Source organism: Natrix helvetica (genome assembly GCF_964273705.1).
Source record: "Natrix helvetica genome assembly, chromosome: 2".
In the NCBI taxonomy this organism is placed as follows: Eukaryota; Metazoa; Chordata; class Lepidosauria; order Squamata; family Natricidae; genus Natrix; species Natrix helvetica.
This window is the reverse complement of record NC_138552.1, coordinates 119860344-119877466: the sequence shown is the minus strand read 5'-3', so window position 1 is coordinate 119877466 and position 17123 is coordinate 119860344. Positions and strand designations below refer to the sequence as shown.

General features: G+C 41.8%; 2 protein-coding genes across 6 annotated transcripts in view; one reads left to right on the top strand and one right to left on the bottom strand.

Annotated features, from left to right (window-relative positions):
• Positions 1-10204: 10204 nt before the first annotated feature.
• YBEY (ybeY metalloendoribonuclease) lies at positions 10205-15027 on the bottom strand. Of its 5 annotated transcripts, none has more exons than XM_081944021.1 (5): positions 14850-14986; positions 13709-13948; positions 12559-12690; positions 11179-11247; positions 10205-10966 (listed from the first exon to the last, which is right to left on the bottom strand). In XM_081944021.1, the coding sequence occupies exons 2-5, from the start codon at positions 13916-13918 to the stop codon at positions 10880-10882; spliced, it is 498 nt and encodes a 165-aa protein (XP_081800147.1). In that variant the 5' UTR covers positions 13919-13948; positions 14850-14986; the 3' UTR covers positions 10205-10879. The 5 variants fall into 5 exon arrangements, with proteins under 5 accessions (XP_081800147.1, XP_081800144.1, XP_081800146.1 ...); XM_081944018.1 differs by having other exon boundaries at positions 14900-14951; XM_081944020.1 differs by having other exon boundaries at positions 10206-10966; positions 14959-15027.
• Positions 15028-15072: 45 nt separating this feature from the next.
• The window catches only part of MCM3AP (minichromosome maintenance complex component 3 associated protein), a 146491-nt gene continuing 144440 nt past the window's right edge, over positions 15073-17123 (top strand). Inside the window, exon 1 of the mRNA XM_081944009.1 lies at positions 15073-15227. The gene's annotated coding sequence lies outside the window, so the exon portion shown is untranslated. The remainder of the gene's footprint in view (positions 15228-17123) is intronic.

Genomic DNA, 17123 nt, shown 5'->3' with positions numbered 1-17123 from the left:
GAGAAAGAGACAGAAGAACAAAGAAAGCAGACACAAAAAGAGAAGGAGGTGAAGGGTGCTGTAGGTGGAGTGGACCCCTCTGGATCTCTGTTGAGTTCCTTCTTGGAAGAAGGACCGTCTAAGTCTCTCATTGAAATGCCGATACTTAAACCTGTCGAACAACGTATTACTAGATCTACGACTAGACAAATGCTAGAATCTCACAAGTGCGTAGACCCCCAAACACAATGTGTTAAGAAAGAAGTTAAGAAGCAAACCGGAGCCATGGGAGGAGCAGGGCCGAAGATTAGTCTTGTGGAGAGAGACCTTCAGCAAATGCTTTCAACGCTCCAGACCAGATTCAAAGATGCTTAAGCTATTATCTTGGAACGTGAATGGAATGAACTCCCCACAAAAAAGGAAAAAAATATTTTATTATTTGAAGCAATTTAACAATCAATCAATCAATCAATAATGATGTTGTTTGCCTTCAAGAGACTCATATTAGGCTGCAAGACCAGAAGTACTTAGTGAATTCAAAATTGGGAACATCTTATGCTGCCTCTGATTTGGTAAAGAAAAATGGTGTTGTCAGGCCTGTAATTATATTCTTTTTTGGATCTTTGGCCTGCCACACTTTCTTATAATTTTCTATGCTGTTTCAATAGTGTAGTAGTTGGGAGGGGGGAATAGAAAGGAGTAGGATTGTAGAATGGATTGTTGACATTCTTTTGTAGAAGCCAAGGTCATCTTTTGTCTCAGCACCTCGACACCTGGCCGGAAGAAGATGGGTGTACATGCCAGCGTGGAAGATGATGATTGGAACATGTGATGGATTTGTGGGTGTGGGGAGAGATCATGAACTTTCAACTGGGTGAACCCAGAGCATGTACTTCCAGAGTTGGAATTTCCATAGCCGTGCTAACATGCCTGCGGAATAAATTGCACATTTAAGGATGTTTTGCCTTGGACAATGATTTATTTCTGCATGGTATTTAGAACCCTAACATTATTCCAACTCTGCCTCTCAAAATAATTCACTAGCACCCCCCCCTCGCAGGGGGGGCTGGTGATGGGGGTCTCGGCATTCCCAACGCTGACCGGGACAGCGTAAATATCAGCGAAGAATGAATGAGAAGCTTTTGGTGATAAGAGGCTGAGTGCGGAACTTCAAAGGCAATGGAATGCTGTTTCCAGTTTAATTGCATCTGGAGGAATGCAGGAGGAGACGCGACAAGACGAAGGAAAATCTCAGACGTACTTCTTCTACCTCAAATGTGAGTGCACGCTTCCCCTCCTTCCCCCCAGCTTGGAAGCAAGGCTTGGAAAAAAAAAAACCAGAACAGAGGTTTGGGCTCCTTCCAGACGGCAATAAATGAAATGGCTTATCACCCTGCAACTAGCTGGGAGAAAGATTCCCTTTCAAAATGGGAATTTCAAAGGAGGCAGGAAGAAGGGATTTTTCCAGCATCTGTCACTTGCAAGCCACAACAAATGGGGCTGCAACCAGTAAATGAAGCAAATTGGGCAGTAAATTGGGCTTTCCTCCCAGGACTTGGATGGAAGAGATGCTACTTACCAACTCCTTTGCCATCAGCATGGGGAAATGCTCCAAGCCAGCAGAGGGCACCTACTTGGCACATAACTCATCCAAGCCAGCAAAGGGCACCTACTTGGCCCATAACTCCTCCAAGCCAGCAGGAGGGTCCTTGGCACGTAAAACCCCCTAGCCAGCCATCATTGGTTGAGCTGCAACCTGTGAAGCAGGCAACCCCGGGATGGGTCTTAACCCCAGGTCATGGATGGGAGGGATGCCAGTGGGCACCTGCCCTCCCTTAGCAGATGGCACCATGGCAGAAAGCTGGGCAGTGGCCAACCGAGGGATTAACCCCCCCACCGGTTCCAGTCTCCCCTGCAAGGCCCAAAAAGGTTCTTACCAGAACTTCCTACAGAGAAGAAATCTCCATGGAAGAAGGGATTACCAAACAGAGGCCTGCATTGTGGATGGCGGGAAAATGTGCGCCTGCAAGGCCCCAAGTGGTTCTTACCCCACCTTCCTAAAGAGTAGCAATCACCAACATGGAAGAAGGGATTACCAAAGCCAGGCCTGCAAGATGGGAAGCAGGACAAGGTGCATCTGCAATGCCCCAAAAGGTTCTTACTCCACCTTCCTACAGAGAAGCAATCTCCACCATGGAAGAAGGGTTTACCAAGGGGGCAGCTGCAAGTTGGAGAGCAAGGCAGTGTGATGAAACGGTTCCTGAGTTTAGAGATGTAACTAGGTTCCATTCCTCGTGGGGCCCAATTAAATGCCACCATTGTTGTCAACTTGGCCACAGAGCGTCAGAGTGCTTGGCTCCAGCCCCAATGCCACAAACGTGCGCACCAACCACCACGGCGGTAAAGAGAGGGTCCCAGATGCCACCACAGAAGAGTCATCTGGGCCAACAACCTCTGGAAGAGGATCCCCAACTTAAGGTGAGGAAGTGTCCTACCAAGGGGGAGGCCTCGGAAGAGGAAAAGGGCAGACATTCTCCGGAGGAGGATCCCCAACTTAAGGTGACAAAGAGTCCAACTAAGGTGGAGGCCTCAGAGGGGGAAAAGCCTAAACGACCTCTGGAAGAGGATCCCCAACTTATGGTGACGAAGAGTCCTACCAAGGGGGAGGCCTCGGAGGAGGGAATTGTCGAAGAACAAATGTGTGTACCAGTCGCCATGGTGGTAAAGAGAGGGCCCCAGATGCCAGCACAGAAAAGTCATCTGGGCAAACGACCTCTGGAAGAGGATCCTCAGCTTAAGGTGACAAAGAGTCCTACCAAGGGGGAGGCCTCGGAGGAGGGAATTGCCGAAGAACAAACGTGTGTACCAATTGCCACAGTGGTTAAGAGAGGGCCCCAGATGCCCGCACAGAAAAGTCATCTGGGCCAACAGCCTCTGGAAGAGGATCTCCAACTTAAAGTGACAAAGTGTCCTACCAAGGGGGAGGCCTCGGAAGAGGAAAAGGGCAAACAATCTCCAGAGGAGGATCCCCAACTGAAGGTGACAAAGAGTCCAACTAAGGGGGAGGCCTCGGAGGGGGAAATGCCCAACCGACCTCTGGAAGAGGACCCCCAACTTCAGGTGACGAAGAGTCCTACCAAGGGGGAGGCCTCGGAGGAGGAACAAGGCCAGCCGTGGATGATTGGATCCAAGAGCCCAGAACCTACAGCACCTGCAGCAGAGAGCCCGAAACGGCCATGGGAAGAGGTCGCAATGGACTTCATCATGGAACTCCCAGACAGCAGTGGGCATAAAGTAATTTGGACTGTTATTGATTTGTTTTCTAAGCAGGCACACTTCATTGCTTGCTCAGGATTGCCATCCGCAAACGAATTAGCGAAAATGTTTGTGAAACACATTTATCGCCTGCATGGAGTACCCAAGAGGATCATTTCAGACCGCGGAGTCCAGTTCACAGCCAAGTTCTGGAGAGAGGTCCTGAGATCTATTGGGTCCACACAAGAACTGAGCTCAGAGACTCATCCCAGCATGAACGGCGCAGCAGAGGGAGCCAATGTGGTGGTGGAACAATACATCAGGTGTTTTGTGGACTATCAGCACGACAACTGGTCAGACTTGCTACCCTTCGCCGAAGTGGCGTACAATGATGCGGTCCACAGCAGCAGAGGATTAGCGGGTTTCCAGATTACCAGTGGCATGGAAGTTGTTGCAATGCCTGAGTTGCCTAGAGAACCTCCTTCTTTCATGTCTTTGAGTGAATGGATGGACATGCTAAAGAAAGAATGGGAGAATACGAAGAAGGCTCTAGCAGTTGCAGCAGAAGCCTACCAGAAGCAAGATGATCAACATCGCTCGCTCCAAAACCCCTACCGTGTGGGGGACAATGTTTTTGTATCTACCAAATACATAAGATTAGAAATGCTTAGCAAGGAATTGGGTCCAAAATTTCTAGGTCCATTCCCAATAGTGAAGATAGTTAACCCAGTTACAGTTCAACTCAGTCTACCCAGAAGTCTAGGGGAAATTGACCCAGAATTTCATTGTAGCTTGTTGAAACCAGTAATTGGGTCTAACAGAAGAGCATCCACCCAAGCTCAATCTCCTCCTTTAGTGATGGAAGGGGAAACACAATCTGAGGTGGAAAAAAATGTAGATTTCAGGCTGAATAGGGGTTGCTTACAGTACTTAGTGCATTGGAAGGGTTACCCTTGGTCTGAAGCTAATTGGGTAAACAGTGGGAACCTGAAAGTGGAGAAGTTAGTAAAGCAATTCAATGGGAAGTTTCCCGAGAAGTCAAGGGTGGAGAAGAGGTGGTTAATTTTGTTATGTTAACTTTTATGTTATTCTCTTTGCAGGAAACGTTTTTCTTTTGAGGAGAGGCCGCCTGTCAGGCCTGTAATTATATTCTTTTTTGGATCTTTGGCCTGCCACACTTTCTTATAATTTTCTATGCTGTTTCAATAGTGTAGTAGTTGGGAGGGGGGAATAGAAAGGAGCAGGATTGTAGAATGGATTGTTGACATTCTTTTGTAGAAGCCAAGGTCATCTTTTGTCTCAGCACCTCGACACATGGCCGGAAGAAGATGGGTGTACATGCCAGCGTGGAAGATGATGATTGGAACATGTGATGGATTTGTGGGTGTGGGGAGAGATCATGAACTTTCAACTGGGTGAACCCAGAGCATGTACTTCCAGAGTTGGAATTTCCATAGCCGTGCTAACATGCCTGCGGAATAAATTGCACATTTAAGGATGTTTTGCCTTGGACAATGATTTATTTCTGCATGGTATTTAGAACCCTAACAGGTGTGGTGATATATATAAATAAAAGATTTTCAACTAAAGTTATAGAGGCGGATGACGCTGGTAGATATATAGCAATTGAACTTGATACAGACTTTGGTCCCATTTTGGTGCTAGGAATATATGCACCAAATCAACGCCAAGAAAGCTTTTATAAGATGCTTCATTTAAAAATCTTAGACTGGAACGTTAAGAGTATTCTAATAATGGGAGATTGGAATGGAGTGATTTCTCCAAGGATAGATAAGAGTACAAAGACTAAACTCTCTACCAAATTACCAAAATTACCATTTTGATTTACAAGACGACCTGAAATTAAAAGATGTTTGGAGGACTCAACATCCAAATGAGATGGATTTTTCTTTCTACTCAGATAGACATAAATCCTTTTCAAGGATTGATTTCTTTTTGTTAACACCGGATCTACTTCCTAAAGCTAAGAAATCCAAGATATTTTCCAGGACACTTACCGATCATAGTCCGGTGTGGTTACAAATTGAATTAGGGAAGAGGCCAAGAAGGTCTTGGAGAGTAAATGAAAATTTATTTAGATACGAAAAAAATGTTGATGAACTTAAAAAACATATGAAGGAATTTTTCAGTTTTAACATGAATAAGGGTACTCCCATTGAAACAGTTTGGGATGCAAGTAAAGCTTATATACGTGGGGTCCTGATACATATGAACTTTAAACATAAACAAATTAGACAGAAAAGGAGAAAGGAATTGGAAGATGAAATAAAAAGCTAAAGCTGTTGAAAGATCAATTTCAAATGCTTATAGCAGAACAAACAGCAACTAACTTACAATTTGCTAAACATAACACCTTTGCTAACGCTAATAAACCTGGTAGGTGGTTGGCTTATAATTTGAGAAGGAATACGAATGACAGAATTATTGACAAAATTGAGTATGGAGGGAAGACGGTATATCAACAAGATTTGTTTAAAAAATCATTTGTGGACTATTATGCTAAGCTATATAAACAGGATAATATACAGAACAAGTCAATAGATGATTTTTTGGAAGGAAAAAGGGTTGCTAAAATTTCTGTGCTTCAAAAGGCAAATCTGGAACGTCTGATAACTGCTGACGAGATCAGTTTAGTTATAAATCAACTTAAATTAGCTAAGGCTCCAGGGACTGATGGTTTGACTGCAATGTATTATAAAACTTTACAACTGGAAATGATTGAATATCTTACACAACTATTTTGTAATATACAACAAGGGGGTAAAATACCCCCCTCATGGAAAGCGGCTTTTATCTCATTGATACCTAAAGACAAAGAGGGCCCTAAGAAACCAGAGGATTACAGGCCGATATCTCTTCTGAACACAGATTATAAAATATTTGCTAAGGTACTAGCCAACAGATTGATGCCGGTTATTCAAGAGATTATTCATCATGATCAAGCAGGATTTATTGAAGGCAGGCATATGAAGGAGAATGTAAGGCAACTCATAGATTTAATTGACTATCTTGATAAGAATAAGCAGATCTCTGCAGTGCTGGTTTTCTTGGATGCAGAGAAGGCCTTCGATCGAGTGAATTGGAATTTTCTAACCAAGACTTTGGAAAAGATGGATATGGGACCACGATTTCGGCAGGCGATTGGAGCAATTTATCAGCAACAAAATGCACAACTTATTATTAATGGAAATTTGTCAACAACTTTTGAGATACAAAAAGGCACAAGACAAGGTTGCCCATTATCCCCATTGTTATTTATTTTAACTTTGGAAGTCTTGTTGAACGCAATTCAGGACTCAAAATCCTTAGATGGCATAGCTATCAGGCAAAAGGAATATAGAACTAGAGCATTCGCCGATGATCTGGTTGTTACCCTTTCACATCCTTTGAAATCAATAATCCAGATGAAAACTATCATAGCAGAATTTGGCATGGTGTCTGGGTTTAGACTAAATCAAAACAAAACGAAAATGATGGTTAAAAACATGACAGAGACTCAAAGAAAGAGACTTGTAAGTTTAGCAGGTTTTGAAATAGTTTCTAAAGTCAAATATTTAGGAATACAAATATCAGAATCAAATACAAAACTTTTCTTAAATAACTATGAAGTGTTGTGGCAAAAGATACAGAAAGATCTTGAAGTGTGGAAAAAGTTACAATTGTCTTTACTTGGAAGGATCTCAGCAATTAAAATGAACATAGATTTATCTTTTTATTCCAGATGATACCGGTGCTTAAATCAGATAAAACCTTGTTAAACTGGCAAACAACATTAAATAAATTTGTTTGGAAGGAGAAAAAACCGAGAGTAAAGATGAAGATTATGCAAGATACTCGTGAAAGAGGCGGCCTCAGACTCCCAAACCTTTGATTGTACTATGAAGCTGCGGTACTAACGCATGTAGCAGATTGGTTTGGGAAAACAAAAATGGAATTGCTGAATATAGAAGGCCATGATCTTGTTCTGGGATGGCATGCATATCTTTTTTATGAAGATAGGGTGGATAAAGTGTTTAACAATCATGTTCTCCGAAGTGCCTTGATGAGAATATGGAAGAAGCACCGGCCCAATTGGGATTATAAAATACCGCTTTGGTTGGATCTTGCAGACACCATGGGGATTATGAATACTAAGTCACTCGGGGGTTGTTTATATAAAGATGTGCTTATTGCTGATGGGGACGAATGGAAGTTAAAAACTTTGGAACAGCTGTTGGAAGAAGGAATTACTTTAAATTGGTTACATTACATACAGCTACAGAAGAGATGGGAAGAAGATCGTAGGGTCGGTTTTATGGATAAAGAAGTGGAACTGATTAAGCAGATAAAAGAGACTGGCCCAAAACAAGTTAAAAGAATATATAATGTATTGTTAGAAAGAGACTCAGAAAGTGAATTGGTTAAGGATTGTATGATTAAATGGGCTCAGAATTTTGGTGAAGTGGTTATGTTGGAAACGTGGGAAAAAATATGGGTTCAGAATGTTAAATTTACACAGTCACAGAATTTAAGGGAGAACTTTTATAAAATGTTTTACAGATGGTATTTAGATCCTAAAAAATTATCATGCATGTACCCAAATGTTCAACCAAAATGTTGGAGATGCGGGTGCCTAGATGCCACCTTTTTTCATGTATGGTGGACTTGCAACAAGGTTAAAGCTTTTTGGATAAAAATATGGTGGGTTATGCAGAATGTATTTAAGAAAAGAATCACTCCGCAAATGTTTTTATTGGGTATAGCTAAGGATTTCACCAAAGGGGAAACAAAATTGGTTTTGCATATGGTCACAGCAGCTAGGTTGTTGATTGCGCAACATTGGAAAAAAGATTTTTTACCGACAATTGATCAATGGATACAGAAGGTGACGGGGTTCGCCGAAATGGCAAAAATTTCAGCTTTCTTAAAAGCTCAGAAACAGGAGGATTATACACAGGAATGGGTAAAATGGATTGATTACATACAGAATAAATACCAGACTAGGAAGTACTATATAGCCTTTAGGTAAGAATGTTTAGATTGATAGATGATCAGAGTAAATAATATATGGGATGCTTGGAATTGTTAGAGTGGTATACAACGGAAGTCAGGGGGGTGGGTTTGTGTGGGAGGTGGGGGAGGGTTAGGGTGGAGGGCGGGGCAATATATATGTATGAATAAATTAGAAGATGGGATTAACGAAACATTGTTATTTTAGGAGAAATTTATATTAAGAGTTATATATGTTAAATTAGCTTAGAAGATGGGATCAATGTGCTATTATTAATCTAAGAGAAATTTACATTGTGTTTGTTGGGAGGAGAGGGGGTACAATATGTGAACGAGTAATTTACTTTAAGACGGGGGGAGGGGAGGGGGCAAAGTATTTGGTATAATATTTGAATGTGAATTTTTGCGGGGGGGTTGGGGGGGCATAGCATTTGTATGAGATTTACATTGTATGGCGGGGGGGTTGAAAAGGGGGAAAATCTGTTTGTATAAAACTCTTTTAATAAAAAAAGAAAAAAAAAGAAAAATGGATGCAAAAAGGACATGCATCTCATCTGGATTTTCTCTATAAGCAGGAATTTGATTTTTTTTTCAATTATATAAATCAGCCATTGAGAATGGAGCATATATTCACACCTTACGTAGCTCCCCTTCAACTCCTGGCAATTAAATTCTCTTAGGTGCAATTTGAGTTTTTGTCTCAACTGCTCCCTTGGACCAGGTTTGTGGTCCACTTGATCTGTCCCTTCGGTAACCTTTTTAGTTTCTTCCTCCTGGCTCCACCTAATGGGACTGTGTGTTCTTTCTAATCAATATCTGATTCAAACTTTTGTCTCCCTGGGTCTCCTACTTCTTCAGTGTCATCCATTTCATGTCAAAGATACACAGGTGGAGAGCACTGATGTTGGAGACTCTCTCTCTCTCTCTCTCTCCCTTTCTCTTTCTAAACACATGTTTGTTCACACATTGTTTGCATTCAACCAGGTTTCTAGCTTGGATCTCCCATTCAGACAGGCTTTATCTTTTTTTTAATTACCTGCTCTTAAGTATTTGGTAACATGGTCTTGAATTGCTTGTGCAGTGGGGTGAGGATCACTTCTCTAACAAAGACGAATAGGCACTGCCAGAGGCTTCACTTGAATGACTAACAGTGTACGGTGACCTGCATGTTCTGGAGGATTATTTTCTGCCCATAATCACTCCACTTCAAACTCCTGCCAGGTATAGAGGACTCAAACCTCTTGGGCCACCATTTTCACAGAATTTATTTAAGTCTCCTGGATTGGCTTTAGGGTCTCCATAATCTCCACTAAAAGCTTTCTTAAAATTCCTTAACATACATTGAAGAGGTGTCTGAGGGACACTACTTCTGCCACCCACGTTCTATTTCTAAGACACTTGCCACTGACCTGCGGCCCCGGAGACTCACGGTCACCAACAGGAACTGCAGTGGCTTAACCTCCCACACATTTCTAGAATCTCGTTAGGATGCGCCGGTCCCGGATCCCGGGGGGGGGGGGAGGGTGATCAAGCGCCCTCTTCCAATCTAAACCGAGTGGGTCTACAATTCCCACAATACTTAATTTAATAATAATATTTAATATTTAATGCTTCTAGACCGCCCCCTCTCCCGAAAGGGACTCGCCTTTGCCTGCAGGCATCTTCTTCTCAGCCGGCGTAATTTATTGACTTGTCCTGATCCCGGTCCGGTTCTTGGATCGGTGGTGTCCACTGGATGCCGAGGGGGGTCATCTGCCTCCTCCCAGAGAAACTCTCTGTTGGTGCCGAAGGTTGGGCAAGACGGCCTCGATTGGGAACCAGTGGGTCCGTGCCATCATCAGCGAAATATCGCTCTAAGTCCCGGTCACCATAATTGTTGCAGAAAATAACAGGGCTTAGACGTCTCAGGTTCAAGGAGAAGTTTATTTGGCAGCCAGGTTCAGAAAAGCTAGTCAAAGGCAAGCATGTAACTTCTGAACTCTGATTGGTTACCTTGAGGAAATTAGTCTTATAAGCAGATACTGTCTTGCTCCCCTTTTGTCTGGGCAGCAGGTATGGAGCTCGTGTCATAATGGCTATGTGGCTTTGTAAGAACTTTAGCTGAACTCTGTGGTTTTGTGAGAATTTTAACTGAACTCTGTGGCTAGGCTTCATACTTCCTGTTCTTTTGCAAGCTTCAAACTCCGTCTTTTACTTTATAATAACAAGATGAAAGGGGCCCCGAGAGGCTATCCAGCCTGACCTCGTATGTTCACTCTTAATATCCAAATCTCACTTTACATCCTATTTTATTGTAGAGGGGTTATAATTGTGACCTTCAGTGGAAGAAGATATTGCTGGGATCTCTTTTGGATGTGTAATAGTTGGGTAGGGGAGGAAGAGACAAACAGCACTTTGATCCTAAAGCAGTTCAAGTACCTGGCCAATACAGTTTTCAAGAGGGAGAAGCAGCAGTGATGGTGAAGGAAGAATAAGAAGCAGGAGGGCAAATTAGGAACTTTCAAAGCATTTTGCTGGACTGATTGTAGATTTTCTAGCAAAATTGGTTCAAAAGGTAATTGTATTCTGCTGACCGAGGAAGCAGAAGAAATGTAAGAAAATAGATTTATTTTAATGAAACATATAAATACAACATTTAGAAATGGTGTTTTGACAGAGGTTCAAAGTTTGTGCCTGTCAATTTGCTTAATTCATGCAGAATTTGTGTTTCCTTTTCATACATCTGGAAAAGAGCAAGGGCATAATGAATGTATACATTTCCTTTCAAATAATACAACAATGTGTGATCTTACAAAGTTGATTTGAATTTTGAATTTAAACTTGTACTGAACAGTAAATTAGAAAATCTTAGGGTGCATTAACATCTTACATTTGGAAACTTTTGAACAATAAACTGAAAAATTAGAATTGTATCAAACCAGTTAGAATACTTACTTGTTGCCAGTCTGTTTCTGTATTGTGTTTATAACCAAGTAAGTGGCACATGCCATGAGCAACTGTCACCTGTTTAAGGGAAAAAAGCTTTTAAATGGTTTATATATTTGTAATTGATAGGCAAAGTAGAATGTTAGAGAAATTCCACATCACAATAATTTAAAATCATAATAGAAATAGTCATCATTTATAGAGACTACAGTGAAAACTTCAGTATGATTTCTCCCTTGTCAGTGGAAAGGAGCTAGAATTGTAGAGTGAACAAATGCCATTCAATTTAAACAGGATTTTGTATTGCTAGCATTTCTACTAAAGGAGTTGGCAAACTTTTTTTTATAAAGAGTGAGACCCCACCCCTCTTGACTTAGTGGGACAGCTGGCAGACTAAGGAACATGGTAGACATTGGACATGCCCTCTACCAGCAGGTAGGCTGCTGAGAACTCAGCTGGTCAACTTATCTTATTCCCATATTTTATTTTCAATTTTTTTATTCTGCCTGTATTATTAATCTTTTTACATAAATAACTCAAGATGGCCAACATATCTAATACTCCTCCCTTCACTTATTTTTTTCCACAACCACTCTGTGAAGTAGGTTGGGGTGAGAGAGAAGGTCACCCAGACTCTTTTTATGCCTCAGGTAGGACTGGAACACAATGTCTCCCTGTTTCTAGCCTGCTGCCTTAACCAGTAGACCATCACAGCACATCATTTTTAAACAATGTTAGATTTCACCAAGATTAAACAGGTAGGGAAAGCATGACTTTTGGAACACTACTGGATCATGTGACCAGCTGTGAGGGGAATCTTAGAACTGAGGAGCTGGCAACACTCCTGGAGCTGGCAAGATCAACTGACAAGCACAAAGAGCGGTAACCATAAGCTTTCACCAATGAGTTATTCATATTTTGAGTTGGCATAATGATTTAAATAGCTTAACTATGAAAGGAAAAAAAAACTAGTGACTTGTTTAAGAAAAAATATTGCAATAAAACTCATGCTAGTAAAGATGAGAAAGCTAAAAATAAACTGAGAGCAAGCATGTTATTGGCTAACTTGAAGAATACTGCAAAAAAGGGCTACCAAAATTGTGCTGTCAAAATCTGGACAACTACTTGATGGCCACAAAAGGACATAAACAACTTGTTTCTGCCATCTAGTGATCATTTGGATTTTTGCAGTACATGTATGTTATTCTAGATGTGAAACAGTAAGATTTCTGTCAGTGGGATTGAAACATTAATATCATATTTTCTGATACAAAGAGGTTTTTAATAAATAACGAGAAATAACAATAAAATATTTTCATTTTTATAAATCATTTGATTGAACATTTCAGAACCTTATTCAAATAAATACTTGTATAAATGTACACTTACTGTAAGAATGCTGTTATAATCATCGTGGTTCTGTCTACATTGTTGATAGATATATTCTACACCTAGAAAAATGTCTCCCAAATTGTAGTCATCTTGAATACAGGGCTGGGGTAATTCTCCACCTTTTAGATTCTGTGATATGCCCAAAGAAAATTCAGTTATATACATGTTCTCAATTTGGTAAAACAAATGCCATGCCGAAAATAAAATAGGAGTGTTAAGAACAGACTATACAATATTTTTAGACACTTTATGGTAATAAAAGACATAGCATTACTATACTTGAATCAGGGAGATATGAATTTAATTTGTTCTCCTTCTCCCATGTTCTCTCCATGTTCTAACTTCTACTTGTTTGCTTCTTATTCACTAAGTATAAACTTATGCATTATGATTTATAGGCTATGGCTTCCTTATTGGAGCAAATTTCCATATCACACTAAGCCAAAGCAAACTATATTATGACAATATTAGGTATATATCAAGATTACTTAGGAATAATAATATATGTAAGCTCAATGGTATACTCTCAAAGGGATAATTCACAGTTTTCAATGGGATTTATTTCCCTCTATACTTGCTTACGACAAGAATTCTAGGAGTAAATTGCAGAGAATATAAAGATCATTTGTACTTCTATCCCCCTACAGAAACTTACAAACAAAATATTTATTCATTTATTAAATGTACATTTAGCCCATCTTGCCTAGTGCGGACTCTAAACAGTAAAACAGGATAAAACATCAAAATATTAAGATAATACATGTTATCACTAAAATTTACATTTACTTTCTTCTCATACATATTAATTACAATAGTTATAAAATAGATCTTGAAAAACAAGTAATAATCTTTTAGGTATCTGTTTATTCACACATTCTGCAATATCCACTTTTATGGATATTGTTGCATTTTTGGGGTACAATTACATAATGAGCCCTGCTGTTTTTTAGGGCCTTCATCTTTGATGTGTCACCGTAATTGTCCTTTCCGCTATCATGAAGATTTCTGGATAGGGCCTGAATCATTCCTAATTTGTCAGACTTTTCTGTTGTCCTCATATATAAACATGATACTGTTCTATGTATTAATACTGATTTCTGATAAAATTACAGCCAAGCTCTAAAGGAATAAATGAGCACACACATACCTCATGAAAAGGAAAAGATAGCACATCAGTAGGGATATTCTTCTGTCTGTAATTTCTGTTGAGTTGCTGTATGTACATATTACTAACACAAATTACACCAAGGTCAAACTTTTGCACACCCAAAATAGAACGGAGTTGTTCTATATTCTTGCGAAGTGGGACTCTCCTGATTGGAATAGCTCTCTGCAAATTACATATGATCAGGCTCATCTCATAAAAATGGAAGAACTTTACACAGTCCTGCAAAGTAGACTATGATTAGACACCAATTACTAACAGGTGGAACAACCTAAAATGAGCTATTGCAGTATTTTGGATAACAAAAGAATTGTAGTATATTTATTTCCAGTTGCCAGGTTTCCCAAGATAAAAAAGACACTCCCTAAGGAGTTTTTGCAAAGTAAGAGAATGGAAGATGAAACCTGAATGATTAAAACACGACTCAACTGACTCTATGGTGAAGCCTGATATACTAATAACAAAAGCACTCATCAAACTAAACAATTCAATTGTGAGGTTACTGCTTCTTCACTAGAGTTCAGTGCCCAGAGAGTCCTTTTCAGATCTGTTTTCAATTGAAGATAGTATATGAAATGACAGAAAGTTAACATCAAGGCATAAAGAAGTATTACAGTGGAATGGTGATGCTTCTATCCACCCCAGCTTTTGTGAGTCTATAGGCAAGAAAAGAATTAACACCCAAGAGCTATGACTGCTGTGTCTGAGCCCTGTTCTTCCACCAAAAAAGCAGAGATGAAAACAATACAGGAGTTCCCACCCACCCCTTTTTGAAATGTTACTTAATCTTGAGAAACATTTCCCTCTACTAACTTCTATGAACACATTATTGTAAGTTGTGAGGGGACGTTATAATTGAGAAAGTGTTGGGGAATGCTCTAACCCAAGCTTTCTCAATCTTGGCAGCTTTAAGATAGGTGGTCGCTGTGTGTGTGTGCAATTCTCCACCCGTTTTAAAGTTGTCAAGGTTGTGAAACCCTGCTCTAATCCAGAGCAAAACATTCAAACTAGAAGTGAGGCTATTTCTCGTGAAATACACCTTTGCCGCAAAACTCGTCCGTGCTAATCATTTCCCTAATCACTCTGTATTAAAAACTATCTCCAGGCCCTTCCTCATACACACATTTTATAAATATATATAAAAAAGAGAGACTTAGCTCCGTTAAAAGAAACCATTACAATTTTAAACTGTTTTGTTCGTTTTCGGTGAGAGGCGTAAAACGGAGTCCTACACTATCGGCAGAAGCTCGGTAATCCTATTCTTGAGGGAAGGGGGTGTGTCCTTCAAGAGCATGCGACGCCTCTGCCGCTGCGTTGCGTCACTTCCGTACTGCGGGGGAGACGCCGGGGAGATTCGCGGAGTCCCTTCTTCCGTAGGTGGAGCTGAGCCTCTCCGCCTCTTCGGGGTCAATGGCGGTTTGTTTATGCGACAGTGAGAGAATGGAATTCGGGACTCACGGCTTCGTTTTGTAGGAAAAGTATCCTCTGTACATCTTCAGAGGTATCTTCTCCCTTCCTCTCTCCCTCCCTCCTTCCTTCCTTTCTTTTTCCTCATAATTGGGTCCGGGCAGCGCAGATAGAAACTAGGAGGCCAAAGTTAAAACTTAGGTACCTCGGAGGTTTACGGGCTGATGAGGGGAAGTAGTGGTGTTCCACTTGCTTTGTGCTCACGGTGAGTGTTGCTGGGACGGCAGAAGGCAGGCAGAAAGATCAAGAGAGGGGAGCACTTCCACCGTTGGGATAACGTGTAGAAATTCTCCCTTTTACTTATTTATGAGTGCTAACATCCAGAGTTATCCAGTGGAGCTGGTGGAAGATTCAGAACAGATTAAAAGAAGTTCAGTTTTATGCAGTATCAAGTGTATAAAGTTTAAATTGCAGTTTCAGGTGTTGGGTTCTCATCCATAAAATCCTACTCCAGTGGCTCAGGGCTGGAATAACAATGGGATTACCTTTCTCCTCTGCCCATCCTACAGATCTGGCAGGTTAAGCAAGCTCCAGTCCCATCACTTAAACCAGTGGCTCACAGCTTCTACTGGGTGGGGAATTTGGGGAGCTAGGGTTAGGTTGTTGTATGTAATGGTTTGTGAGAATGACCATGGTAGGTATGGAGAAGAGCCAGAGCCAGGGGAATTGTTGGATTCCCCTGTATTCTTCTGGGTGTGATTCTTTTCTGGACTACCTCGCAAGGCTGATAGCTGTAAAACATTGGCATAAACAATGGAATTTTGTGAGCTCCTGGCTGCCTCTCTTCTCTATCATCATTTTTGGGTTACCATTCTGCCAGAGGTCTGTTCAGCACTATCCCTGCTCTGCTTTAGAAAGGAATAGAACATGTGGCTGTTTAGAAAGCCCATGGCCCAAGATAGTGTTGTGAACTTAATTTGGGATGATTGATTAGGGATGGCAGAAATTACTTTTTATGTACGGTATCTCCCCATGTTTTAGTGAGTTTTTAAATGTAAGTTGCCTTGAATCTTTTGGTATGATGGTGATATATAAGTCAAATACCGTGTTTCCCCGAAAATAAGACAGGGTCTTATTTTCTTTTTACACACAAAATATGGCTTGGGCCTTATTATGAGGGGAGGGTTTATTGTTTTGAGGTTGCTGGGCAGCTGCTCTCTTGTGAGCGGGCAAATTGCTGTGTTGTGCTGTCGCAGCAGCGCAACACAACAGCCATGAAGTGACCACGCTCACAAGCAGCCACTTGGCAAACCCCCTTTCCAGCCAGGCACAGCGCCATTCACTGACCTAGGGGTATTGCCAAGCACCTGTTTGCCGCCACCCAGCTCCCGCGGCTTGGCACCTTCAAAATGCCAATGAGTGGCGCTCTGCACAGCTGGAGTGGGGGGTTGCATGAGCGGCTGTTCCGCTCTCGCTCATGTGCCTCCCAGCCTCATGATGCCCTGGCCCAGCTCTCCCTGCAGAGCCAGCACACCTCTGCTGCTGCTGCTGCTGTCACCGCCACCACCATCCCAGCATGGCTTTTTCGGCGACTTCCAAACCGAGTCTTCCGGCACTGGCCGCTCTGGGCGTACGCTCTATGGTTGTACGCTCTGCCGACAGCCAGCCCACAACCATAGAGCATACGCCCAGAGTGGCCACTGCCGGAAGACTCAGTTTGGAAGCTGCCGAAAAAGCCATGCTGGGATGGCGGCAGCGGAGGTGCCCTGGCTCTGCAGGGAGAGCTGGGCCAGGGCATTGTGAGGCTGGGAGGTGCGCGACCGGGAGCGGAACAGCTGCTCGCACAACCCCCTTCTCCAGCCGTGCAGAGCGCCATTCACTGGCATTTCGAAGGCTCCAAGCCGCAGGAGCTGGGCGGCGGCAAACCAGCGCTCACGTGGCTTGGTGATCCCCCTAGGTCAGTGAATGGCACCCTGCACGGCTGGAGAGG

What these genes read in the sequence shown, in the direction of transcription:
- YBEY (XM_081944018.1), bottom strand. An exon ending in TATCTTTTCCTTTTCATGAG is followed by an intron (nt 12,691 to 13,708) that starts GTATGTGTGTGC and finishes GGCATATCACAG; the next exon opens with AATCTAAAAGGTGGAGAATT. An exon ending in CAGAAACAGACTGGCAACAA is followed by an intron (nt 10,967 to 11,178) that starts GTAAGTATTCTA and finishes GCTCTTTTCCAG; the next exon opens with ATGTATGAAAAGGAAACACA.